The sequence below is a fragment of the Lampris incognitus genome, chromosome 21, assembly GCF_029633865.1.
Source record: "Lampris incognitus isolate fLamInc1 chromosome 21, fLamInc1.hap2, whole genome shotgun sequence".
In the NCBI taxonomy this organism is placed as follows: Eukaryota; Metazoa; Chordata; class Actinopteri; order Lampriformes; family Lampridae; genus Lampris; species Lampris incognitus.
In genome coordinates, this window is record NC_079231.1 from 10,554,521 (window position 1) to 10,582,387 (window position 27,867).

General features: G+C 46.2%; 1 protein-coding gene across 3 annotated transcripts; it reads right to left on the reverse strand.

Moving 5' to 3' along the window:
• Positions 1 to 140: 140 nt before the first annotated feature.
• abi2b (abl-interactor 2b) lies at positions 141 to 27,773 on the reverse strand. Of its 3 annotated transcripts, none has more exons than XM_056301332.1 (10): positions 27,642 to 27,773; positions 20,746 to 20,913; positions 19,950 to 20,126; positions 17,599 to 17,705; positions 13,524 to 13,670; positions 11,063 to 11,187; positions 5,797 to 5,955; positions 2,725 to 2,808; positions 1,284 to 1,469; positions 141 to 1,180 (listed from the first exon to the last, which is right to left on the reverse strand). In XM_056301332.1, the coding sequence occupies exons 1-10, from the start codon at positions 27,756 to 27,758 to the stop codon at positions 1,005 to 1,007; spliced, it is 1,446 nt and encodes a 481-aa protein (XP_056157307.1). In that variant the 5' UTR covers positions 27,759 to 27,773; the 3' UTR covers positions 141 to 1,004. The 3 variants fall into 3 exon arrangements, with proteins under 3 accessions (XP_056157307.1, XP_056157306.1, XP_056157308.1); XM_056301331.1 differs by having other exon boundaries at positions 2,725 to 2,811; XM_056301333.1 differs by lacking the exon at positions 2,725 to 2,808.
• Positions 27,774 to 27,867: the final 94 nt, after the last annotated feature.

A 27,867-nucleotide genomic window follows, 5' to 3' on the forward strand; every position in this document is an offset into this window, starting at 1 on the left:
AGGTTGAACAACCCCGGGGTTCGAACCCAGGACCTTCTTGCTGTGAGGCGTCAGCGCTAACCACTGTGCTACTGTGCCGCCCTATATATATATATATATATATATATATATATATATATATATATATATACACAATATATATATACATACATACATACATACATACACACACGCGCGCGCGCCCACACACCGAGACATCCATAACCAACTTTGAGCCTAGCTTATGTGTGTCACCTTTAAGACGTGTATGTGCTTATTGTAGTGAATGTCAGCTTTGGCACACTCCCAGCTGAGCTATCGAACCAAAATGGTGACTTGGGTTTGACAGGTACGGAAATAACTGTCATCGCCTCGTGCTAGCAGAGGATATCATCTTAGTAAGCCATACCATCGCTATATATTTAATCTGTGACTAAAACATCTCTGGATTATTAGGAGGAACTATACAAGAGAATGTGTTTTCCTCCCTTTTTTTTTTTCAGGGTTGAGAGTGGAAAAACTATACTTCAGTACTCCCAATGGCCTCGTCTACCAGCTCACCATATATCCCACTACAAAATCCAAAAATAAATACAGTTTAGTTTAATCAGATCAAACCGGTTAAACAAAAGGATAAAGAAGAAACAATGCACAACAAATCTTGTGGCCATAGATCAACGGTTAAACCAAATCTCCCAGAATACAGTATGTCCAGTCCTCTGTAGTGTAAAATGAAGTAAAAGAAAGAAACATGACGGGGGGATATATCTAGGGTAGTGGTTGTTGTACAATGGCAACTATGTCGAGAGTATGACAGGGCGTCCCGTTTGCCATTTGGGAACGTTTCAAAACCTCTTCCTCCTCTTCCAACCTCACGGCAATCTCTGCCCAGAGTGATCATGCTCTGTCTGACCAAAGTCTTTGACCTTTACCCTTTCACCCTTGGTTTCCCCCTCCCCTCCCGACCCTTTCCCACCTCCACCTCCTCCTCCTCCTCCTCCTCTCTCGGGGTGGGGGCAGGGTTTTCAGTCGGCGTAGTGCATGATGGACTCAACATAGTTGCCAGGGAAGAGGCCCGTGGTCCCGCTCATCACGCCCTCGTACCAGCCGTCGTCGTTCTTCTTGATCACGTAGATGATGGCACCCTCCTGGAACGACAGCTCATCCTCCTTGTCTCGCATGTAGTCATAGATGGCAACCACTAGGGGGCGAGGGGGAAGACAAACGAGCGGGAGGCGGGCACGTTAGCGCAGAAAAGTCATCACGGCAGATCAAATTCAGGATTCCTGCATATTTAGCTTTACCTTTCTCCAGGTAGGAGCGCGGGGCCCAGGGGGGGTCCTCCTCTGCGTATGGGTCACTGTACTCCACTACAGCTGACTCCTCTTCATCATCTTCATCCTCATAGTCCTCAGGAGGCGGAGGAGGAGGTGTGGGCTCCTCAAATACAGGCTCCTCAGCAGGTGGAGGGGGAGGGGGTGCGTCCGAAACTGACAAGGAGTCGGGGGAGGGACAGGAAGAAAAGGAAACCAATCAGAAGCAAGGAAAACTTTGTGGGGGGGGGGGGTAAGATCCCATTGGCTGGGGTCACTCACATGGAGGTCTGAGACAGGAACAGGACCAGGAAGTGCATGCTGCTCTAGAGTACCATGTCATCTCCATACCGAAAGAGGATGCTGTGTTTGTCTGGGTAGGAGAATAATGCGGCTGGTATAAAAAAGTGCCGCTCGCTCACTTTGAGAGGCCACATGTCACTTCGTTTGGGCTTATTGACAACGCAATCAGAAACACCCCTGCTTAATCTGCCAACGGAAAACCAACGGGTGCCAAGACTCGACCAACACAGCAGGTAGCTCCGGTATGGGTACAACACGGTACCAAGGTATTTTAAAACATTACCAAATGACACTAAGGGGGGGGGGGGCAGATGATGGACGCCTTTAATTATGGTTCATTCAGAAATCTACCCAGAGGAACTTGAGGGTAAAATGACTTGGATAGATGAGGGTGGTGAGACATGCACACATGCAACACAAACATGCCCATGCACGGAAACATCCACAACATGCTTCGTCCTTTAAGCTTTGAGTGACGTTTTCCTCCTTTATTTTTGCCCTCGCTAACCTCACACATGACTTCATCAACTGTCCACATCAATACTGGCTCTTCTGAGGACCTGTAGTTTCCCACCATGCCTTGGTTTGGAAAAAAATCATATTTACATCTTAGCACCAACTGTTTGCAAAATTCTGGGTGAGCTCTGGCAGTGCGCTGGTCTTTACTCGTCAACAAAAAGGTTTAAAAATCAATTTGACAGTTCAGCTGACAAAGAGTGTGGCTGAAGTGTCAAATCAGCCAGTCTTCCTAGTCAGCCAGTCTTCCTGGCACCTGGTTGAACATGTTGGTTTCTTATGGTGTGCCTCTGGCACACATTGAAACAGGACAAAGACGACCAGGGTAACTAAATCTGGTCCATGTCTGGGACGCCAGTATTTAAGAATCCATTATTTATCATCATGAGCAGTGAGATGCTCTTGACTGGTGTGTCACGGCAGATCCTCAACCCAGCCGATACTGCAGCCGATGCTGGAGACTGACCTCAACTCCTACGTGAAACTACTCTACCAAGCATCTCACTGGCTTATCACTGGGCGACCCCGCAGGGAGGACAAAGTTTGGTGGGGCACAAACCGGTAGAGGACATGCAGGGGGGTGGGGGGGGGTGGGGGTTCAAAAACCACTTACTGGTCTCCTGAACTCGGGCCACAAAGCCCATCAGAGGCAGCTGGGGCGTGATCTGCATGGAGGGGGGAGGGGGCGCGAGTGGACCTGCTAGCAATGCACACACACAGCCAGAGGGGGAGCCGTGTCAGTGAAGAAGAGAGGAGATATAAAAGTAATGGCATAAAAGGAAATGTAGAAGAGACAAATCAACAGCAGACAGGACAAGCATCAAGTAGACCGAGGATAGAAAAGAAAGTTTAGACCCTACGATCAAGAGAAAAGATGGAATAGGTACAGTACAGAACACACCTGAACGTAACAGAGAAGAGGAAAAACGAGCACAGGACAGACCACTGAAGAGCCAACAGCTATACATAACATTAGTATTCAACTAATGATCAGAACAACAGCACTGAATTAACATATAGGAAAGACCTACGAAAAATAAACGCATAAAATAGACAAAAAAATGCAAACCTGAACAGAGGAAGAGAGGTGATTTTGTTTTAGGTTTCAATAAAGCCCAGATTTTTACTCCCTCTCAAAAGGCAAATATTTATTTTTCTGACCGATACCTTTTTTGTCTTTATTCATATTTTTGCTTAGTTATCCCAACTGAATAATCTACAAGAGGAACCCCTCCATCCATCCATTATCCAAACCGCTTATCCTGCTCTCAGGGTCATGGGGACGCTGGAGCCTATCCCAGCAGTCAGTGGGTGGCAGGCGGGGAGACACCCTGGAGAGGCCACCAGTCCATCACAGGGCCCACACACACACACACACACACACACACATTCACACCTAGGGACCATTTCGTACAGCCAATTCACCTGACCTACATGTCTTTGGACTGTGGGAGGAAACTGGAGCCCCTGGAGGAAACCCACACAAACACGGGGAGAACGTGCAAACTCCACACAGGACGACCCGGGACGATCCCCAAGGGTGGACTACCCCGGGGCTCGAACCCAGAACCTTCTCGCTGTGAGGAGACCGCGCTAACCACTGCGCCACCGTGCCACCCTAGATGAAATCATAGTGAAAACAAAATAAAATAGCAACTAAGAGTCACATACAGCTTTGTTATAGAAATAGTATACACCAGTACTTACTGATACTGAAAGAACAAAAACGGCCGTGAAAAGACAAGTTAAAAACACAGATGATGAATGAGGACGTTGTGAGCAGGGAATTGAGATACAGAGGTGGCGAGAGTGACAGAAACAGAGGTGTAGTTCAGTGAGGAGACATTCAAGATGATGAGAAATGACAGGACCATGAAAGACAAGAGAGATATTTTAGAAAAGATGCAGACATCCCAGAGAAGGAGGTTCGGCTGCTGCCGACCTGCTCCCATGAAATCTCCAGGATGACAGAAAGGGAGGAGAATCTCCGCGAGTCCCCTTACAAACTCCACAAACAGGGACGTTTGATTTTAGGAGATTACAAGTATATCTGGAAATTAGACAATGGAGAAATCAGTGTCCAGTCCCCTGGAACACGGACCGTTCAAGTCCTCCATCTCTGGTGCCATTTGGGAACCTCCACTCAGACTGGTTCAAATGCCCTTGCAGAGGTCAGCATAGATCACACATCCAGTCAACAGCAAGTGTAAAAGCATATTTTTTTGTTTCTTTTATTATTCATTCATTCATTATCCAAACCGCCTCTCCTGCTCTCAGGGTTGCGGGGATGCTGGAGCCTATCCCAGCAGTCATTGGGCGGTAGGCGGGGATAATTTCTTTTATTATTTATTCATTTTCTTATTTATTTGTTTTTTTATTTAATTTCATTTCAAATATTTGTGTATTTTTGTATATTATTTAATCTGCTCTCATATTAAGCACACTATATTGTAATGTGTAAAATTTTCTGTATCAATAGTCTGAATGACTGGTGTGCAGGCTGTACGTTCTTCTTTATATGAGAATCAAATGCTACCAGAGCCGTCTCCAGGTCTCCTCTCCTCTGCCTGCCTCTCCAGTTTCCCTCTGTCCACACTGAGAGGCGAGCTAAGCTATTACATAAGGTGTGTAGGTCATCTCTTCACATTTCTGAGACTGAAAAACTGAATGTTTGTGTCATACTGTAGACGTCGTGTCAGCGATGTCTAGAGGACAGTCCTTTATTAAAAACGATGGGATACAAGAAGGAAATAAATTTGGAACAGACTGTTGACTGCATCTTTTCCCTTTGAAATCACTGTTTCCGACAACTTATGAATCTTTTGTGCTTAAATAAACTCAAAACTAAAATATATTAATTTTTGCTGCCTCATTCTATTATATTTCACTGCGTTCCTATCTGTATAACTTTTATTTGTGCTCTTACTATGTTCTCTCTCTTTTTGCTCCTCTTCTTTTTTTTGTGCGTGTGTGATTTTCCCCCCTTTTCTCCCAAAATGCACTTGGCCAATTACCCTCTTTTCCAAGCCGTGCCGGTGGCTGCTCCACCGCCTCTGCCGATCCGGGGAGGGCTGCAGACTATCATTTTGTGGAGTTGTCAGCCGCTTCTTTTCACCTGACAGTGAGGAGTTTCACCAGGGGGGTGTACCACGTGAGAGGATCACGCTATTCCCCCCCAGTTCCCCCTCCCCCCCGAACAGGCACTCCGACCGACCAGAGGAGGCGCTAGTGCAGCGACCAGGACACGTACCCACATCCGGCTTCCCACCCACAGACACGGCCAATATTGTGTCTGTAGGGACACTCGATCAAGCCGGAGGTAACACGGGGATTCAAACCAGCGATCCCCATGTTGGTAGGCAACAGAATAGACCACTACACCACCCGGATGCCCTGCTCCTCTTCTTGAGTAAAGCTCTTTGGTACCAACTTGGTTTGTGGTTTAAATTGTGTAAATAAAGATGACCAGACGGACAATCTGAGCTGAAGTTAACATGGTCGATGTGGCGTTGTGTTGAATGAGCCCTCAGGACTTTCAAACCAAGTGAGTCCAATTGTGTATTTTCAAAAATACTCAGAGAACAGGGGAAAAAAGCCTCGTCTGAAGACGAGTTTTTGCAGAAACGTGGCTGGTTTGCTGATGACAGTATTGTGGGCTACAACGTCGGCTCAACAGAATGCATACCTTGGTTCTGGTTGAAATGGGGTCCACCGTTGAGCTGATTCTGGGGCATGTTGGGCTGGCCGGTGACCGACGAGGGCCGACGGTAGGGCAGAGAGCCCCCTATTGGTGGGTTCTGGGCCTGCTGCACTGGGCGGTTCATGCTGTAGAACTGAGGAGCACCTGGGACAGGTAAAAAGCAGGGGGACGCACAGAGCATTTTACCACACGGGAAAAAGACTGCGGTGTTGTACCACTTATCATTTACTTCCTTGGATCTTACTTTTGTGCTGTAGTTTAGCATTTGATCTGGAAAGATGTGAAATAGGAATCCTTTATATCAACACTTTGTACATAAATCAGATGAATGCAACAAAGGACCTATTATTGATAACATTAGCTTGCTAATTAAAAATATGAAGTGTTTTTCTTTTATTAGAAAATTATTTAAACATTCTGCCTAAATCCAAATGCTGGTCAGCAATAACATGCTTTGATTTGTCCTTAATTTAGCCTTAATGGTAAGAGAGCAATGTGAACCCGGGGCGAACCTTAAAATTATAAGAAGGGCAAGCTTAGACAACAAACATTTACAAAACTAGCTCAAAAAATGAAATTTCTGACAATGTTTTCAGCCAAGGGGGATGACAAACAACTGTACGAAGCACCTCTGACAGAGCTATGAGTCAAACTATTTTTACACTTGTAACCGTCTTCCAAGTATACAAAACATATCTACCACGCGGGTAAGTAAAAGAAGACAAGTCTTTATAAAATGTCAAATGTGCTACAGCCAAGGACTTATTTATGCACAAATGTATTTCAAATGCTTAACAAAAGAGTTGATAAACTGTTTTTACACCCAAACAATACTGTATTATGAGTATAATGGGGATTTGAGGGTTTTCTCATCTTTTTTCCTCCAAATTTGGCACTTCCATTTTTATTTTCTATTAAGCTCCCACCATTGTGCAGTCCTTACAGTGGTAGAGGAGGAGGGCTTCTTTTCAGATATACTTAATGGTGGGACATTTAAATATGCTAATTTTTATTAATTTTGACAAATAAGCATCAAATCAACTCAAAGAGGTAAAACTTGGCTTTACACATAGAAATAAGCAAGAATACAACTAAATGAAGAGCTCACAGCTAAACCATTTACACAGACAGCGCATGAATAAAAGATCGATTCACGACACAGACACCATCACTGACATAGGTGGCCAATGAGATGCCAGCTGAGAAGGGACTGTCCAGAGACAGAGATGGGAGGTCCCACAGAAGTGGAGGTGGAGCCAGAGTGAGTGGCAGGGTGATTGACAGCCTCTTGAACCAATCATGTGAGGGGGAAGGGGAAGGGGATGGGGGCTATACTTGAAAAAGCACACTTTTGTTTGCTTATCAACTAGAATCGAGTAATGTTAGAAACATTTACCATTTCTTTACAATTTCTACTCCATCCATCCATCCATTATCCAAACCACTTATCCAACTTAAGGCCCTGACACACCAGGCCGATGGTCAGTCGTCGGCCACTGTCCGGCTGTCAGTGAGCGTCTGTGACCCTAGTTTTTGCGATGTGTCCCACACCATCGGCACTAGTCGGACCCCTGTCGGCAGCCAGTCGGTGAGAGAGATCACTCTGATTGGCTCTTCAGCTTAGCGAACCAGTGCAGAACGTACATGCTAGTTGGCCGTCGGCTGTAGTCTTTGCGGTGTGTTCAAGTGCTACTTTTTGGCCCAGACAGCAGACGACGTGAGGCGACGCAACTGTCGGCCTTCGTCGTCGCTAGTCGGTTTGGTGTGTCTAGGCCCTTAGGGTCACAGGATGCTGGAGCCTATCCCAGCAGTCATTGGGCGGCAGGCGGAGAGATAGCCTGGACAGGCTGTCAGTCCATCACAGGGCCCACACATTCACACCTAGGGACAATTTAGTATGGCCGATTCACCTGACCTACATGTCTTTTGATGGTGGGAGGAAACAGGAGCACCTGGAGGAAACCCACGCAGACACAGGGAGAACATGCAAACTCCACACAGAGGACGACCTAGGATGACCTCCAAGGTTGGACTACCCTCGAGGCTCGAACCCAGGACCTTCTTGCTGTGAGGCGACTGCGCTACCGCAATTTCTACTCCAACATTCAAAATTACAACCCTGAACACTCATTTTTGTTTTCTTTACTGACCCCTATGACATGGTAACAACAGTGGTGTTTGAACACTACCCAGAGATGTTGTCATCATCTTCCCTACTGCTGAACAAAAAGGCATGTTTGAACCCGAGTTGATGTAGTGAATGTTGGTGACTACCGCCATATGTGCTTTTCCACTACAACTTTACTTAACTGCTTCAAATTCACTGCTGTCCTCTTAATCCTTAATCTTCTGCATTTGGCTGCTATGATGATGTCAAACGCTTTGTGCTGCATCATTTACCCCAAAAAAGTACCACCCAACTTTTAAAACGAGCAACTACAAAAGCATTCATGATAAAAATTTTCAAAATTTAGCAGTTGTCCTCCATGCCAGTAATTCAGAGAATCAATTTCATCTCATCTCATCATCAGCCACTTCTCCAGGGTCGGGTCATGGTGGCAGCAAGCTAAGTAGGGCACTCCAGACGTCCCTCTCCCAGCAACGTCCTCCAGCTCCTCCTGGGGGATCCCAAGGCGTTCCCAGGCCAGATTGGACATGTAGTCCCTCCAGTGAGTTCTGGGTCTACCCCGGGGTCTCCCCCAAGTTGGACGTGCCCGGAAAACCTTCAAAAGAAGGCGCCCAGGAGGCATCCTAATCAGATGCCCGAACCAACTCAACTGGCTCCTTTCGACGCGAAGGAGCGGTGTTTCTACTCCGACCTCCCTCCGGATGTCCGAGCTACTCACCCGATCTCTAAGGCTGAGTCCAGACACCCTATGGAGGAAACTCATTTCAGCTGCTTGTATCCGCAATCTCACCCTTTCAGTCGCTACCCAAAGCTCATGACCATAGGTGAGGGTTGGAACGAAGATTGACTAGCTTCCTCTTCACCACAACAGTCCAGTACAATGTCCGCATTACTGCTGATGTTGCAGTAACAATTTGTTTGCATATAAATCTCCAGGACTGTAACTTTCAATGTCTATAATAATGTGAGGGGGATAAAGTAACATAGATTAAACATTTGGTTGGTTCTTGAATAAAGCGTCTTTTTGACACATCGGGTCAGGTACTACCCCTTATTAACCTCAAGGCCTTTCTTGTCATTTTTCTCCCTGAGGAAACATTTTGCCTCGTTGAAACCAGGTGATTTCTTTAATCAGTAATGCCATTTTGTTAGATACTACTACTACTACTTTCAGCTGCTCCCGTTAGGGGTCGCCACAGCAGATCATCTGTTTCCATCTCTTCCTGTCCTCTGCATCTTCCTGTCACACCAGCCACCTGCATGTCCTCCCTCACCATTCATAAACCTCCTCTTTGGCCTTCCTCTTTTCCTCTTCCTCATATATATTTTTTTTTAATTGTGCAACCCTGAGAGCGAGGGGACATATGCAGGGATAGGGTACAGTGGACAGAGCAGCTGTGTCTGACAGCTTCACACTTCCTGTTTAACAGGAAGCAGCAGTGACAGAGGAAAACTGACACAGTGTATTCTGTGTAGATTAATGGGAAGAGGATGGCACAAACACTGCCAGGGTTAGAGCTTCTCCCTGTGTAGCTCTGAAGGCAGAGGACAGCCATAACCAACATCTGGGATTTGAGTATTCTCTAATGACAGTGTATGGTTCTTTGAATAAAAGGTGTCCACCCAATGCTCAGTATTGTTGAAATGTTTTTGGTGAAGCAATTAGTATAAAAAGTATAAGAATGAATGATGATTTCAACTAATACTAAGCACAGGGCAGTGTGAGCTGCTAGACACAACCAATGACATATTTTTGGTGAAGGGATGTGGGAGGGGTAATTATGGGGATGGGGTGAAGAGGAAGTGTTTCCTGGGAGGAAAGATGGAGGGTGCAGAGAAGTAGGTGAGATTTCAGGGGCTGGTTGATGGGGACACTCACCTTGTGCAGGGGTGCCAAAAGCAGCAGGACTTGTGCTAGTGGGAGCCACGGAGGCGGGGAGCTGGGGAGGGGGTGGGGGCACGGGAGGGGCCTCAACGGAAGGGTTAGGGGCCTGTGGGGGGCCGTCAAGAGAGGTGGTTGGGGGGCCGGGTGTGGTGGCAGAGGTGGAGGGAGGCTTAGCTGGGTTGGATGGGGCAGGGGCTGTACCTGTGGCATGGGGAATACGAGGGGAGTCCAAGAGAAAAGAAAAAGAGGAAACAAGGAGGGAAAAAAATTAAGAAGAAAGGAGAAGATGGGAGATGAAGGTAAAGACAAGATATCAGTCAGAAGGAAGAAACAGGTTCGAGTGAAGCTAGCTAGATCCAAGGTTCCCACATTTTCCATGCTGAAATTCTTCCATTTTTCCAAGTAGATAAGAAGAGTTTTGTGAGGTGTGTTCAGTATGTCTGAGCATTACGACCATCAAAAAGGCCATATGACCCTACAGCATACCCTATATATATATATATATATATATATATATATATATATATATAGATAGATAGGGGGAAATTCATTTACTGCAAATTAATCCATCCTAGCTGTGATCTGTGTAGCTAGGAGCAGTGGGCTTCCACCTTCATATTGCGCCCAGGGACCAACTCCTTCTCATTGCCTTGGTCAGGGGCACAGACAGGAGTATAAACCCTAGCATGCATGTTTTGATGGTGGGGGAAACTGCAGCACCCGGAGAAAACCCACCGCAGACATGGGAGAACATGCAAACAACACAGAGGATGACCTGGGATGACCCCCCCAAGGTTGGACAACCCCGGGGTTCAAACCCAGGACTTTCTTGCTGTGAGGTGACAGTGCTAACCACAGGGCCATTGTGCCGCTCAATTTCTAAAAACCTAAAAGACACATAAATATATAGCTATATCCTAAAAGATATATATACCCTAATAGCGTATACCCTTCTTTACAAAGACTGTATGCAAATTGGAAGTGGGTTTCTAAACAAAATGAGCAATTATTTGTGTAAATGGAATTAAAATGACTGTTCGACTTATTTAAAGTTTTTGTGGAAGTGACTAAGACATCTACATCCTGAAATCATACATATCATTTTCTAATGATTTTCAGACCAACGTCAGAACCCAGTACATCGAACAGAGATTAGTCAAGCTATGCCCAACTACTTTCAGGTGCACTGAGATCCTTACAGTCTTCTTCCTGGAAGCCAAAGAGAAAGTGGGCGTTACCTGGGAAGACAGTGGGCGGGGCTGGGGTCGGCACGGCGATAGGCACGCCCACACTGCCACTGCCACTGTTCTCTCGGCTGCTGCTGCGACTGCTGCTTGGGTGGCTGCCTCCACTGCTGCCACTGCTGATGGTATGCAGGCACACACACACACACACACACACACACACACACACACACACACACACACACACAAACACACACACGCACACATACGTCAGAATACACACACACACACTCTCTTTGTTGTGCACTCAGGCCTCTCGCCCACCAAAGCCCCCTTTTCAAAAAAACCATGGTGTGCGACTGTTGGTCTGGCCTCGACATTCCTTTATTTCCCTATGAAGAGTTTCACTCTAAAGTTCTACTTGTGTATTTGGAAAAAATACTGCAACCTGATACTCCCAGGTCAAAGTATATACCCAAAACCGCTAAGGAATTCGAGAGTGTCCCCAAAAAATTCATTAATCGGGTTGGCCGACTCCAGAAAATTGGCTATAGCTCAAGAGCATTTGAGCCGAGTATCTATATCAGGTGATCGACTGTTCTGGCCCTAAAACCAGGCATTTCTGGTCATTGTAGTTTCACAACTAAATAAATCCTGTCAGAAACTGAACTCATGGACTTCAATGACCATTATTGTGCCCAGAAAACGCAGCAATTTGTCCAAGTAAAACATGTTGGATGCATTGGAGTTCTGCTGTTGATAGTAACGCCCCCCCCCCCTTTTCTTCCCAAAATTGTATTCGGCCAATTACTCCACTCTTCTGAGCCGTCCCAGTCGCTGTTCCACCCCCTCTCTGCCAATCCGGGGAGGGCTGCAGACTACCACACGACTCCTCTGATACATGTGGAGTCGCCAGCCGCTTCTTTTCACCTGACAGTGAGGAGTTTCTCCAGGGGGACGTAGCGCGTGGGAGGATCACGCTATTCCCCCCCAGTTCCCCCTTCCCCCTGAACAGGTGCCCCGACCGACCAGAGGAGGCGCTAGTGCAGCGACCAGGACACATAGCCACATCCGGCTTCCCACCCACAGACACAGCCAATTGTGTCTATAGGGATGCTTGACCAAGCCGGAGGCAACACGGAGATTCGAACCGGCGATCCCTGTGCTGATAGGCAATGGAATAGACCACTATGCGACCTGGACGCCCCAGCGTTAGAAATTTCCAGTAGATATCAAATTACATTAAATTGTATCATCATTTTGGAATGATATTTTCACATGCTTCCTCTTCACCTTGTGTTTCAGATTACAAATACACAATTATGAATGTGTAGCCAGACCTGAGCAACGCAGCACATTCTGCGTTCAAGTGTTACACAGCTGCTTTGCCTCCAAACCTTGTTCAGCCAGACCGTCAGTCTGACCCTGTCCAGAGCGCCGGTTTGTTAGCAGCAGCCTTTATGCCTCGGCAATGACCATGTTGCAACAACAACGATAAGAATAAAAATAAAAGCAGCTCGGCCTTGCTGAGGACACACGACAATGAGCGCTGACAGGTGACGAGGCAGCGACGTGAGACAGAGACAGGAGAGATTTAAAATGCCAGGAGAAGCAGGAGGTGATGAAACGGCTGCTGAGACAGAGAAAGCAGCGTGGGTGAGAGATGGAGAGAATGACTGACGGATGACAGAAGTGTGGAGATTCAAAGATAAATATAAAATAAGAAACCAGACCTGAGAGAAAAGTTGGGGAAGTGATCTCATCTATTTCTGACCTTCGGTTAAAAAAATGAAAAATCAATCGACTGTCAGTTCCTTTGTCGCCTCAGCAAACACATGGGAGGCACTGACGGGAAGATTACAGGTATGTCTTCCCAAACCAATGCTTACACTCTTGTCATGGCAGACGGAGGAATCTAGCCTGTCTCCTCATCATGAAGGAAAGAAGAGAAAGGGAAAAAAAAGAGGTGCATCTTGGGAGACGAGCAGTCACTCAGGCTTGACAGAGATGCGGGGGGGAGAGGTTATTTTCATTTCCATTACCGAAGGAACCGAGCTGTTAAAGCGCTAGCCTGTCCTATTTCAGTCCTCTGCTGCGCTCAGGAAACCCAACAGATGGGGAGATCCTCTCAACCAACAGGAACTTGGTGCGTTCTGTGTGAACTCGAACTAAGAGGCCGGTGTCCTACACAGCATGTCTTGATGTTACAGTGGCCTGTACTGATTATAACAAACAAACAAACAAAAAAAACACACACACCAGTGGGTGTAGATATGATTATAGCCTCTAGGTGGTTCATTCATTCTATCAACAGGTGTCATTCAAACGGAGGGAGAGAGACAGGTCTTGGGTCTCTTCTCACCAGCTGCTGCTTTGGAGAGGAGGGGGGAGAAGAAGAGGAAGAGTGGGGGCTGGAAAGAGTTGGAGGAAAAACTTTTTCGAAATATGGGGGAAGGGGGGAGTGTTTTAGAGGTGTAGAGAGACATGCTGAGGGGAGCGGGGGGGGGGGCGGTACCTGTACGTGCGGTTCCTCTGATTAACAGACGCAGTGCGTGCAGGGCTCTGCTGGGGGAGCGCCATGTTGCGCGTCGGACTCGAGACGTAGTCGTTAGGGACAACGGGCGGACGCACTGGCTCGAGCGTCCTATAGGGGGAGTGGCGCCTGCGAGGAGGAGTCGTGGGGTGAGGGGGGCATCCACAGAGAAGTGGCGGGGGTAGGGGAGTAAGGAGGAGAGAGAAGGAATACAGGGGAGGGGGAGAGCAAGAAACAAAACAGGTGCAAACTTAAAAAACGAGGTGTGACAGGTGGAACACTGGGGATAGTTAAGGGGGGAAGGGGTCCACGGGTAGCGTTGGGCGGGAAGGTGGGCGGGGTCAGGAAGGAGGCTGGAGCTATCACTGCTGTCAAGTAAAGACTGGGTTTGTAAAAAAAAAAGAACTGAAGGGAAGAATACCCATCATCTTACTCATTCTATCATGATGGAGAGGTTAGCAGTTCAAGACCCACAGCAGTTCCCTATACTGCCCACGTGTCTGTGAGCAACTCTTGCCTGGTCACTTGCCTAAAGCTCTAAATATCCAGTAAGAAAAACCTCACTAACCTACATAAATGGCGAAGTAAAGTTACAACTAAAGAAAAAAAAATTGTGGGTTGTTGTGAGGTGGTTTATCCTGATAAAAGGATAAAACAAAGGCAAAAAGGGGCTTTCACACCAAATGCCGTATATTCACGCTGAGCTCGCTGTGCTGCAAATTGTCACATTCCTGCTCACCGCTGCGACAGCGTGCAAAATAGCAGCGATTTTTTTGAAAAACAAAAACTAATTTGGTCGGGTGTCCCTACAGACACAATTGGCCATGTCTGCGGGTGGGAAGCCGAATATGGGTATGTGTTCTGGTCGCTGCACTAGCGCCTCCTCTGGTTGGTCGGGGTGCCTGTTCGGGGGGGGGGGGGGACCTGGTGGGAATAGCGTGATCCTTCCACACGCTACGTCCCCCTGGGGAAACTCCTAACTGTCAGGTGAAAAGAAGCGGCTGGTGACTCCACATGTATGGGAGGAGGCATGTGGTAGTCTGCAGCCCTCCCCGGATCGGCAAAGGGGGTGGAGCAGCGACCTGGATGGTTCGGAAGGGTGGGTTAGCTGGCCAAGTGCAACTAGGGAGAAAAATCTGAAAGAAAAAAAACAAAACAAAAACAAAGGAGACAAATTTAGCAAAGCTGGTTTGCTCGACTACATAGCTGTCCTGGGATCAAACTAAATCCCTCGCACTCGCGAAAAAAAAAAAGAGCATTTGGGTTCACCTACTCTCTGATTTTGAGAGCAAATGGGAGAGTTCAGACTAATTTGGAAACTACGTTGACATGGTTCCTCCGAGTGTCTGTTATAATTCAATTTTGCATCACAAACTTATGGAAACAGACTTAAAATCAAGCGTTCCTCCATTTACCCTCTATTTTTCATCATCTCTCTGTTTCTTCTCAACATACATCATGACGTCGCAACGCTCAGCACAAAAATGCAACCAGGTTCAACTTTGGGCGGTAGTGCAACCCAGACTTTACTGGGTTCGACAGCGTAGGGGGCGGAGTTTGCACAGTCGGTGTGAAAGCACCTTCAGCCTGGGCTTGATAGGATGAGCTGGTCATGTGACTTTTCCCAAATGATACCATGCGATGACCCAACTCTTGAGCACTGTTGCCATGGAGGAGTGTTGCTATGGCGAATATGGGGCAGCCAGAGGTGGTGGCGGTGAAGAGTGTTGGGTCATAGAAAACTGAATGCAAAATATATGAAAGAAATCACACAACAGAAGCTTAAAAATACTGAAGGAGGTAAAAACAAACATCACAATTAGATGCCTCCCCACAGCGTCTGGCATGGAGCCGTGGTCAACCAGCATGCATCTTGAAAAACACCGATGGACAGACACACACAAACACACACACAATTGATTTTGAAGGTCATGTGGCAGGAGTGGGCACATGCACACACACACACACACACACACACACACTTGACTCCCAGGCAGGTTCAAGGAGTATCACTGAACATCCTGTATTGAACATAACCAGCACAGAGATCCTGTGGAGAACCTCAGCACAGACACACACAAACACGGACAACAACTTCTTCAAATGATATGGTGCTGTGATGACTAACAAACAACATCTGTAACTTCTACCAAGTCTAGCCTGCTCAGTTACACCGAATCCCATGTGCATCACAAGGAAAACGGACAGAAAAGCGTATTTCCTGTGCATATAAATAAATCCTACTGGGTGGGTTACTTTTTCCATTTGCCACAGTGGTAGAACCCATTGTATCCGGCCAATTACCCCACTCTTCCGAGCCGTCCCGGTCGCTGCTCCACCCCCTCTGCTGATCCGGGGAGGGCTGCAGACTACCACATGCCTCCTCCCATACATGTGGAGTCACCAGCTGCTTCTTTTCACCAGACAGTGAGGAGTTTCAGCAGGGGGACGTAGCGCGTGGGAGGATCACGCTATTCCCCCTCAGGTCCCCTTCTCCCCCCCGAACGGGCACCCCAACCGACCAGAGGAGGCGCTAGTGCAGCGACCAGGACACATACCCACATCTGGCTTCCCCACCCACAGACGCAGTCAATTTTGTCTGTAGGGACGCCTAACCAAGCCGGAGGTAACACAGGGATTCGAACTGGCGATCCCCATGTTGGTAGGCAACGGAATAGACGCCCCCACTCTGTGACTTTTATAATGGCCATGTCCAGTTTTGGAATGGGAAATAACCCTTCACAGCAATAACTTGAGGGCAAACTTACCAGCTATGGTCAGCATTAACCAGCATCTGATTTAGAACAGGAGCCAGTTTAAGTGCCAGGATTTACTGCTCTCCAGGAGCGCTGAAATTACGGCTGTGACCTTTGTGATAAGACTCCTCCTGTGGCCTGGCATTAGATAAATACCAGGGAAAGGTTGAGGATGGAGGGCGCTGAGAGCCGCCACCTGTGTAACGTTCTGAAGAAAGCCACCATGCAGGAGGAGCTTCCTGATCGTATAATGGGAGGGCGCCGTTTAATTTTTTTTATTGATTTCATGGTGAGAATGTCAGAACTGCATGCTGGAATCTGCCCATGCAACTATTTCAAGAGGTACAATTTAAAGCAATTGTCATGGCATTTAATTTGCTTAATGCATTTTAATGCGTTAAAAAAGTATTAAAAGCATAATGCACCTTTAAATGATGTTTTCTGAACTGTAGACATGTCTGCATACCTTCTGCTTTATGAAACCAGTCACTACTGGACATAATTTCAACACTGGATCGTCACCAAATTGCTTTCAGTGAGAAAACTGCCCTTTAAACTCTCAGAGCTATAAGTGCTGCTTGGTTCATCAGAGGTGTGATAAAATATCTGAGGGGAACCACGTGGTGCAGAAACAGTCGGAATCAGCACTTAATCCCATGGAAACAGCAAGAACTACAACATGTGAATCATTTGTATTCGGCACAGCATAAAGTCACAGCTCCCTACAGCTTCACCTGTTTTAAAAGTTTAATTTTTTTGGTGATAACATACTGATGATGTCACTTGTCAAAACTGGTGAGAGGAGCAAAACGATTCGAGGAACGTCTGTAGCCGTGCTCTTTGACGGAGAAATATTTTCATGCGAGCAACAAAATATCTAAAAGCCGAACTTCATCTTGAAGTTTGAGGTTACTCTCTCTGTTTCGTGATGACGGGCAAGGAGGAAACAAAATGAATCAGGCATGGGCGCTTCCTGGAAGATTCTTCGACCCGCCTGTCTCACCAGCACAGATCACAACACCAAAACCATGAACGCAGCTCTGCTGACAAACCACTCCGAGAGACTCCCTTAAAGAAGTCAAAGGGCACTCGTTAAAACAAGAATGCCGAAAAAAGGTCACGATGAAACTGGTAGAAAAAGAGCACCTATCTCAGGGGCTTACAGTTACCCCTCCACCACACACACACACACACACACACACACACACACACACACACACCCGTATCCAAAACAAGCATCTAGGTCCATTTTCTGACGGACACTTGCTGTGTCTCTGCAATCATGGGACAGTTTAACATACCCAAGGGTCCCCTTCCCTGTCATGGGGGGGCTGGGGGGCTTCTGTGTGGGGGGGTTAGTGCGAGGGAGCCCGCCCACTCCTCCTGCCTTCATGTTCTGGGCACTGGCCTGTGGGATGGAGAGAGAAGAGGGAGAGGAGGGGGACATGGGCGTAGAAACACCTTGATTAACCACATCGGCAATGAGGCGGGAGGGAAAAGAAAAAATATATTAAACAACTGAACAGGCCAAAGTGCTGTTTTAACCGAGTAAGCAAACCAATATCTTAGCACACAGCCGCAGGAAATTCTGCCGGCACAGCAAATCCACAGCTCTTCAAAATAACAACAGCCAACACACACACACACATATAAATAACAGCCCTGCCGTGAATGAAGAAGACTTTCCCGCTTAGCATTGAAGTTCTTACCTTAAACCTTAGCAACCACTGAGGTGGATTTGAAAAGGTAAGTTAGGTAAGCAGAAACAAAGAGAAAGAGAGACAGTCAGAGGATTAGTTAGCAAACAAAAGGAAGAAAAACACAGAAGTTACACGTGCACATGATAAAACAGCAAGCCAACACATTCAAGCACCCACAGCCAGAGCACTAGGATCATGCACGTGGTGGAGATCTGAAAGAGTTCTCAGATAAAGATCCACCTGTCCTTCTCCTGCAGAGGAACCAGCACACTGATGTGCTTTTTATTTTATTCTATTTTATTTATTTATTTATTTAATCGTTTTCCCCGTTATCCCAACTGATTAACCCAATGGCATATGGCCGGAACTCTTGTCGAATAACTCCCCTGGCTCACGTTTCCACAGGAAGGAGATAGTCATAACACCAGCTTCCTTCAAATTCGTGTCGGCTGCTCTTGCTATTTTACACGCTGAAGCCTCGCATGGATTGTGTTACCTTCAAGCCGCAAAGGAGACGTAGGGAGAATGGTTTCGGTGCTTGGCTGCAGGCGCCCGGATGGGCCAGAGGGGTCGCTGGAGAACGACGAGTTCCCGAACACTACACCGATCTACACCCACTATCCCTTGGGTAAGGGTGGCCTAATGAATGCCTTACCCCGCGGACGCTCTGGCCGTGACCGGTTACGGCGAGTCTGGGATACGAACCTCCCAGCCACATGACGAGCGGATTGCAAGAATGGCGGTTTATTCCGCTCGGCCATCAGAGCAGTGCGACACTGATGTGTTTTGAAATAAATTCAGCTTTCAAATACAGGACAGGAAAGTAACCAACCGCCCTCTACCTTACCAGCTTAAACTGATATCCGGAATACACAGAAACCACTAGGCTAGGGAATGGTTGGTTACTGACTTGAGGGGCTGATGAGAATCTTAGAAAACTTTTTTGGGGGGGATTTTTCCCCCTTTTTCTCCCCAATTGTATCCGGTCAATTACCCTAATTTCCAAGCCATCCCAGTCACTGCTCCACCCCCTCTGCTGATCCGAGGAGGGCTGCAGACTACCACATGCCTCCTCCGATACATGTGGAGTCGCCAGCTGCTACTTTTCACCTGACAGTGAGGAGTTTCACCAGGGGGACGTAGCCCATGGGAGGATCATGCTGTTCCCCCCAGTTCCCCCTCCCCCCAAACAGGTGCCCCGACCGACCAGAGGAAGTGCTAGTGCAGCGACCAGGACGCATACCCACATCTGGCTTCCCACCCGCAGACACGGCCAATTGTGTCTGTAGAGACGCCTGAACAAGCTGGACGTAACACAGGGATTCGAACCGGTGAGCCCCATGTTGGTCAGCAACGCAATAGACCGCTACGCTACCCAGACGCCCAAGAGTCAGAAAACTTGTTGGTCAAAACCTAAATTTATCTGTAGGTTGGTTGGTCATCACTGCGTAATAATTTTAGCACTACTTAGTTGACCTCAGAGCCCTTTCCACTGGGTTTGCAAAAGTGAAACAAAAGGGAAATTTCTTATTGTTTTTTTTTCCCATTAACAAAATTCCAGTTTTTCTCAATACTTAAATTTCTTGATGCGATTTTTAGGTTTTGGTTGTGTCAACATGGTGAAATTCAGATCATGTATTGGTATTCACACTGTTAACTCTGTGCTACAGCTGAAGACACCAAATACTACCATGTAAAATGAAAGTGGGTCTTCCATAACATAAAATGACCTGATATCTATATGGACTGCAGTTTTCACACCATAGTCTTCCTGAACTATCGTTCATTTTGAAAACTTTTCAAAAACTAACTTCTTTCATGTAATCCTGCATTAGAAACTAACAGTGTCAGAAGTTAGTGTATAGAACTACAGAAACTGCAAGACTGAAGTTTTACCAACAAACAAACAAAAAACAAATAAATAAATACTTAACAAACATGGTGCAACCTACCTTGACTCCGTGTCCCATGTCATCCAGTAAGCTGTAGTCGATGGGCTTGCGGATGTAGCGCACAGGCCTCTCGGGATTGGCTGGAGCAATGATCTTGTGCGTGCGAGAGGTGTTCTTATTAGTGGTGAGGATGCCAATCTCCCGCCGGGCCACCTTCTCTTTGTGGATGTCCACTGTCTGGGTGTGCATTGGGGGAGAGACACAAGGTAATGGGGATTTGTACTCAAACGCAAGTGATAGGACTGCACACTGATTTGGAAAACTGTTGGACTTGAACCCCTGTGCCAAGACACAGTGTCAGAATCTGAGTGTGTGTCTGCCTGTGTGTATGTATGTATATATATATATATATATATATATATACACTACCGTTCAAAAGTTTGGGATCACCCAAACAATTTTGTGTTTTCCATGAAAAGTCACACTTATTCACCACCATATGTTGTGAAATGAATAGAAAATAGAGTCAAGACATTGACAAGGTTAGAAATAATGATTTGTATTTGAAATAAGATTTTTTTTACATCAAACTTTGCTTTCGTCAAAGAATCCTCCATTTGCAGCAATTACAGCATTGCAGACCTTTGGCATTCTAGCTGTTAATTTTCATCATTATTTCTAACCTTGTCAATGTCTTGACTCTATTTTCTATTCATTTCACAACATATGGTGGTGAATAAGTGTGACTTTTCATGGAAAACACAAAATTGTTTGGGTGATCCCAAACTTTTGAACGGTAGTGTATATATATCCCCTCTCATCGTGTACCATGTGGTGTGTGTGAGTGTCCTACTACCTGTGAGATGTGGTTGATAGAGGACTCCATGCGGCGGAGCTGGGAGGCCTGAATGTCCAGCATCTGGAGGACATTGTTAGCAAGTGTGTTGATCAGGTAGGCTACGCTGGCCAGAGACTGGGTAGTGTAGTTTTTGGTCTCCTCCAGCGCTCTTTGCTTGTCTGGTGACTAGTGGAGTAAGACAGGGATATCAGAGTGAGTGTAAGACCACAGACACACTAAACATTTTTGAGATTTTAACTGGGAACACTGTAGGGAGAGAGACAGAGATGATAAATATCCACAAGGTTTATTTCAATACTTTTCAACTCATTCACCTTTACCCACACATAACCTATTCTGATAATTACATTCAAGAAAGCTGCATTTCAGTCTGTGGCTCTCTTAGCCGTTACTGGGCTGTACTGTTACTATCCACTTGACAAAGCTTACTTATATAGTCCAGTCCATACACACAGGCAATTCAAATTTCTTTGACAGCAACATGTCAATTCAAAGTTCTTGATATCTCTGTCTGTGCCAAACATAGATACAGACAGACAGAGATACAGACAGACATTGACTGGGACGGCTCGGAAGAGTGGGGTAATTGGCCAAGTACAATTGGGTGAAAAAGGGGGAAATTTCCACAAAAAAAAAAAAAATATATATATATATATATATATATATATATAAATATTGCATAATTATGTAACTGTTTATCTGAGAAACTGTATTTTAAAACAGAAGGTAACAGGAGAACTGCCCAGACTGTGTGGTAGAGCTGCTCTTAACATGGCAGGGGCAGAGAGGTCTAAGACCAAAATAATAATAAGTGTGCAACACAGTTACAGTTAACAATAGTGATCACTAAGTTGGACGCATCATTACTGATGTGCACCAACCAGATCAACATGTATGTATATCTGTTGGAAATGATCCACATTGAAGACGGAAGAACTGACAAACACATACACACTGCAAAGCTTCCATTTAAGTGAAGATGGTCTTATTAGCCTTGAAGTGAAGAGGAGCCAGACAGCCTTCAGCAAGCATCAATGGATACGGGAGACAATCTGAGGCGGGAGCGGAGGCCGTGGGCACAGCGTGGGTATACATGAGGAACACCATAGTGCAGAAGGATCAGCTCACGTTTCTGGTTGGGAAATAACTGTGTTGTCCAGGAGATGGACCCGTTTCCTCCAACCATTTTAATAGTATCTGTACCCCTGAGATGTCGCAATATTGAAGATCAGGACTTCTGTTTAACTTGGGGACAACCGAGGTGATTCATTGTGACTCAGTTGAACATCTGTTGTGTCAGCTCCTTCCCCACGGCAGATAAAAAAAAAAGTTGAAACCAGTTTCAGTTGATGATGTATTAAGGTCTTCTACCAGCTGGTTCTGGCATATCAGCACAACAGCTTCTCACTTCTTATCAGCACAACTCACCCCCCCCCCCCCCAATTGTACTTGGCCAATCACCCCGCTCTCTGAGCCATCCCAGTCGCTGCTCCACCACCTCTGCTGATCCGGGGAGGGCTGCAGACTACCACATGGAGTCGCCAGCCGCTTCTTTTCACCTGACAGTGAGGAGTTTCCCCAGGGTGACGTAGCACGTGGGAGGATCACGCTATTCCCCCCAGTTCCCCCTCCCCCCCGAACAGGCACCCCGATTGACCAGAGAAGGCGCTAGTGCAGCGACCAGGACACATACCCACTTCCGGCTTCTCACCCGCAGACACAGCCAATTGTGTCTGTAGGGACACCCGACCATGCTGGAGGTAACACGGGGATTCGAACCGGTGATCCCCATGTTGGTAGGCAATGGAATAGACCGCTACGCTACCCAGACGCCCCACAACTCACTTCTTAAAAGTCACAGCGACCTGCCTTTTTCTTATGAATTTGGCTGCTACGATGAAGGCAAAACGTAATTGGTCGGTTATATTTTTCCCAAGAAAGTCCTACCAGACAGTCAACAATAGAACCAGAGAGTACAAACACATTCATGAACTGGACAGAAGTACAGCAAGTATCAAAAAGCCAATGTGATAGCAAGTTAATCCTCAGGATTGAAGCTTTCATACTTCAGACTCGCTGCTTTCAGTGTCGGCTTTTGAGACACAGGACGTTCAGTACCACCGAGCTGCTACCATCATGTCAGGCCAGTGAAATTAATTCGGGTCTAATCAAAGAAAAAAAATGGAGAGATATCACACAGCATTTCAGCTGGGGATATACTATTTCTGTAAGCAGATACTGGCCCAAGCCTGGGCCAAAAAGGGCATTAGTTTCAGAGAACCGCCCCCCGGTATTAAGATCAGAGGCCAAAAAGGATGCTAGGATCCCTAATACATAGCAAAAAGACACGAATTTCAACACTGACAGTACAAAAAAAGATTTTGTTCCCTCACTGGAAAAAAAAGGTTTTCAATCTTTCAAAAAAGGATCAATAACCCAAAATAATGGATTTATTTATATGTCTTGGATGAGTGCATTGATTTAGCCTGTTCTTAAAAGTTTCCAAACCAGATTTAGGCAGTGAATGGTACCGGTGTGTCCTCCTATTCAACCTCGGGCTAAATGCACCTCTTGCATCTGAATGAAAAAAATAAAAATAAAAAAGGAATGGCTACCATGTTCAACACAACCAAAAGCACCTTGGATCACACTCCTCATGTTGTGCAAACATTAGCTATCAGTGCACGCATATCCACTTGAAGGGAGTGGATGGCGCTGCATTACTCAGTCACATTCCGAGCACGAGGACAAACCGGTTATCTGGTAAATGTCAAAGGTGCGGCGAATACTATCAGCAGGGCAGCAGATTAGCGATTTTCGTTTAACACCTCTCACTACTAACTAGCACCTCAGAACTTTACAAGAGTCAACAGATCTCCAAGACTGAGATTGGTCAAAAACCACCATTACCAAGATTCGCCGCAGGTGTTAAACAACGACGACAACATGATGATCTGTCAGCTGCCAGACAGGCTGGTATAGTAAGAACAACTCAGCCAAATCATAGTGAACATCTATCAGCATTTGCTGGTAGCCGATGCTGAAAGCACATCTGTGGAATGACAGGTTATTATAGTTTCCATTTTAATTCCCTGTTCTGCTGCTCCTTTTAAAAACGTAAAAGTCAACTTGTGCAACAAACACTCACACCACACTGAGACAAAATGAGTTTGTTGTCGCCCACCCCCCCTCCAATTTTACTTGGCCAGTTACCCCACTCTTTCCAAGCGGTCCTGGTCGCTGCTCCACCCCCTCTTGCCGATCCAGGGAGGGCTGCAGACTACCACATGCCTCCTCCGATACATGTGGAGTCGCCAGCCGCTGCTTTTCACCTGACAGTGAGGAGTTTCACCAGGGGCACGTAGCGTGTGGGAGGATCACGCTATTCCCTCCAGTTCCCCCTCCCTCCTGAACAGGCACCCCGACTGACCAGAGGAAGTGCTAGTGGGGCGACCAAGACACATACCCACATCTGGCTTCCCACCCACAGACACGGCCAATTGTGTCTGTAGCGACGCCTGACCAAGCCGGAGGTAACAGGGATTCGAACCACCGATCTCCATGTTGGTAGGGAACAGAATAGACCGCTACACTACCTGGATGCCCCACGAGACAAAATTAGTTTTAATTCCTACAGCCCCACTATTACCAAATAACCACTGAAGAAGAGTTCAAGGGCTACAGTCGTAGTGACTTGATCATCAGCAACTACTAAACCAGTGCCCAGAAAATTGGTACGAGCTGAACAGTGAGACAAGTCTACAGAGAAGAATGATGCATCAGGTGAGAGAGAAAGATATGGCGGAGGGGCAGAGGAAGCCCAACACTACATAGCCATTTGTTTATTGGTTATACAGGTAGGGCAATAAAGACTACCTCAAAACTGATGTCCATGTCTGTGAGTCTACACTCCAGTACTCGGGACAGCTGGTTACACTGATTTTCTATTGTGCCAGGAAATTACTTATGTTCCCCTCTAGTGCCAAGAATAAAAAACCTCCCGGATTTGTAAACTGGAATACTTGTCAGAATAGAAACCCGCAGTACTGTGGGACTCGCCACCCAAGGAATGGATTTGAGAACCACTGTTCTAGGTGACAATACCAGCCTGACAGAAGTCAAGGCAGCCTTGCAGGGCACAACGACAGCAAGGAAACCTGCCAGCCAGCAAGTGGCAAACATTCAAGTGCCACTGCCCTGTCCATAAGAGAACATGTCTGCAGGGTTGCCCCTCTTTTTCAATGATATATTTCAAAGACTTTTCAAACACAACACCAAATTATAGTACTGCATTCCTCTTGGACTTGCTGGGCCTGATTCTGGCAGTTTGAGCCACTGACAGCCACTGTGTGGATACCTCAACAAGGCTCGCAGAGCTAAAGGCTGCTCTTGAAAAGCCTCCCCCGGAGTTTTTGGTAACATCGCACAACTGATCTACAGTGCGGCATTACTCTTGGTCCAAACACCTAACTTTAATAATTACCAAAGTCCTATTAGTAATATGTTATATTACTTTGTTACTGCTAAAAGTAATACATTACTGTAACGCATTGCAAAAGTAACGTTAAGTACCCCCAACACTAAAAATAAACTAGCTCGTGGTTAGCACAGTTCAACTTGGTGGATATATTTAGCCAACATTAATAATGGTCACAGCACCCAACAGAGGGGTAAACACTGCACATATAACAAATACTTAACCTTGATTTATAATCATAAAAACTATTAAACATTAATAGGTTAGTTACATGTAAAAATATAGCATTGCTTACATTTGAAATTCCTCTCTCTGCATGCTAATGTTTTTCTCCTTTTGCATTTTTTTGCATTTGGCTTTTGAAAGAGGATTCGCTCATCGTCCCCAGTTCAAGATATTTTTTTGCAGAAACAGCATTTTGCAAAGTATATATTATTTAGGACATAGCCATTTTAAATTTGGGTTTAGCAACCACAGGTCATTGAACCAGCATTTGCCAGGCATGCTGTACAGTGCTCAAAGTAGGGGAGGCTTTGGGCCTAACCTCTACGCAGAGACACAAATACACTAAATAAAATGAACAATATTTTTTTCCCTGAGTCAAACAACCAAGAGAACCCCGCACAATTAGCTATAAACCAATGTAAAATCTAAGTTGCAGTCCCTTCGTCTGAACACATTGCATAATTAATTATTTCAACAGTGAGCACACACACATTCATTATTTTCTGGCTGTGGTTGGCATCCTTAACGATAGCTTGTGCCACCGCAGGCTGTGTGTGTGTCACCCGTCCAGAACCAGAAGAGGCGCGGGGGGGGGGGGGGGGGGGCTAAACAATGTGGGTTACCTAGGCGACCAGCTAGGAACATCTACGAAAGAGCACAACAGCCAATGACAGCCCAGTGATCAGCAAATCACTGTATGCTTGTAGTCTATGCGGGGAATGATATAGATAAGCAGAAAGTGCATCAAGCTTAGTCCAGCACTCCAGACGTTTAAAAACTTTATTGGGCGAATTTTGAAACAGAGCGCATGAGGCTCAAACTCAGAGATTCCGGTAGGACAAATCCAAGCACTTTTAAGGACCTCTTTATTGCTCGGTAAATCCAAGCACTTTCAAGTTCTTTTTTTTTTTAAGTCCAATAACGTTCAAGTACTTTTTCAGACCCGTGGCAATCCTGTATCTGACCAGATAAACCCTTTAATTGATGTCAGATTTCAGTCTCACACTTTGTCAAGCCCTCTTCTGAGAATCAGCAATTAGTTTCAACCCACTGGGGAAAACGGCCTATGTATGGGATTGTAAAAGTTCTGTACAAAGACCAAGTCCCCCTAAGGCTCACAACAAGGTTTGATCGCAGGGTTATGAATGCACTTTACTGGCTGCATCAAATCACAACATTGGATATATAAAAACACAAACATACACAACATTATGCTATGCAAATCTACAAGACTAATTCATCTCTCATAGAAAGGACAAATGCAGACTCAGACTTGTAGGACTACACTCAGTCACTGACTTTCTTGAATTGATACGCAAGTAAGTATGTAATTAGTCACACTAGGTATAAAGACAAGTAATTAAGCATTTGCAGATATGAAGTGCATGTTTAGTAATGCTAATGCACAAGATCACAATGTTTGCATGCCCACCCTCCTCTTGAAGAAGAGTTAGAATTTATCTTGCAAAATGTTTAGTACATGATGAATCCTTGGATATTGACTCAAACTGTAATTACTGTTTTACTTCTGTCAACGAAAAACTGTCATACAGATTTGCTTGATAAAAAACATGTCCAAAATATCCAGTGAATGCATGATCGATTAGCTGCAGAAGCACTGATTGATCCAGCCGGAGGCATTCACTATGATTTCCCCGTGTGGCCAACCCAGCTGTCAGGCCAGACGTCTTCAGGCATATTTTAAGCATTTTCAGTCTTTCGGATATTAAAGGCAGGACAGTAGAGACAGACAAGAAAACAGGGCGAGGAGAGCAAGGGAAGACTTGCAGCACAAGGCTCCGGGCACGAGTCACTGCGAACAAACCACCAGGACGCCTCCAGGCTGGACGTGTTCAAACCGCGGGGGACGCCGAGGACCTACTGAGCTAGCTAGCTAGCTACCAGTCTACCTCACCATGATGTACAGGTCACATATGATATAACTAATCTCCGACACAACTGACCAAGAAGGCTGTTCCTCAGATAATAACAAGCAGCGAGACAAATACAATATAACCGCCTACGTTGGTTAACGCTGTTAAAATGGCTTTGTCGTTTTTGCTGGTTAGCCGAGGCTAACTAGCGTGTTAACGAACATGTATATTGCATTTAGCGCTAGCTTAGCCTAGCATCACTCCGGTGATGTTTTTCCAAAGTTAAACGACCCCGTTTTCACACAAACGACAGCTACCTGGACATAGTTGCTTTCGCAGTACTCCGCGACTCTCTCCAAATTGGTGAAACTGTCCAATAATGCGCTGCGTCCCGCCGGGATCTCCTCTTCCAAAAGCATCTGCAGCTCCGCCATTTTCACATCTTTAGCGGTGTGTGTCGGCTCGGCAGCGCCGCGGCGGAAGTGTGCGGTACTGCAGGGCTTCCCCGGTTACGGCGTGCTGGGAGAAGCGTTCCCTCAGTTC

Coding starts and splice junctions, on each gene's coding strand:
- abi2b (XM_056301331.1), bottom strand. CDS start 27,758: ATGGCGGAGCTGCAGATGCTTTTGGAAGAGGAGATCCCGGCGGGACGC. Junction 11,188..13,523: donor CAGAGGAACCGCACGTACAG/GTACCGCCCCCC, acceptor GCATACCATCAG/CAGTGGCAGCAGTGGAGGCA. Junction 1,181..1,283: donor GCGCTCCTACCTGGAGAAAG/GTAAAGCTAAAT, acceptor CTCGCCCCCTAG/TGGTTGCCATCTATGACTAC.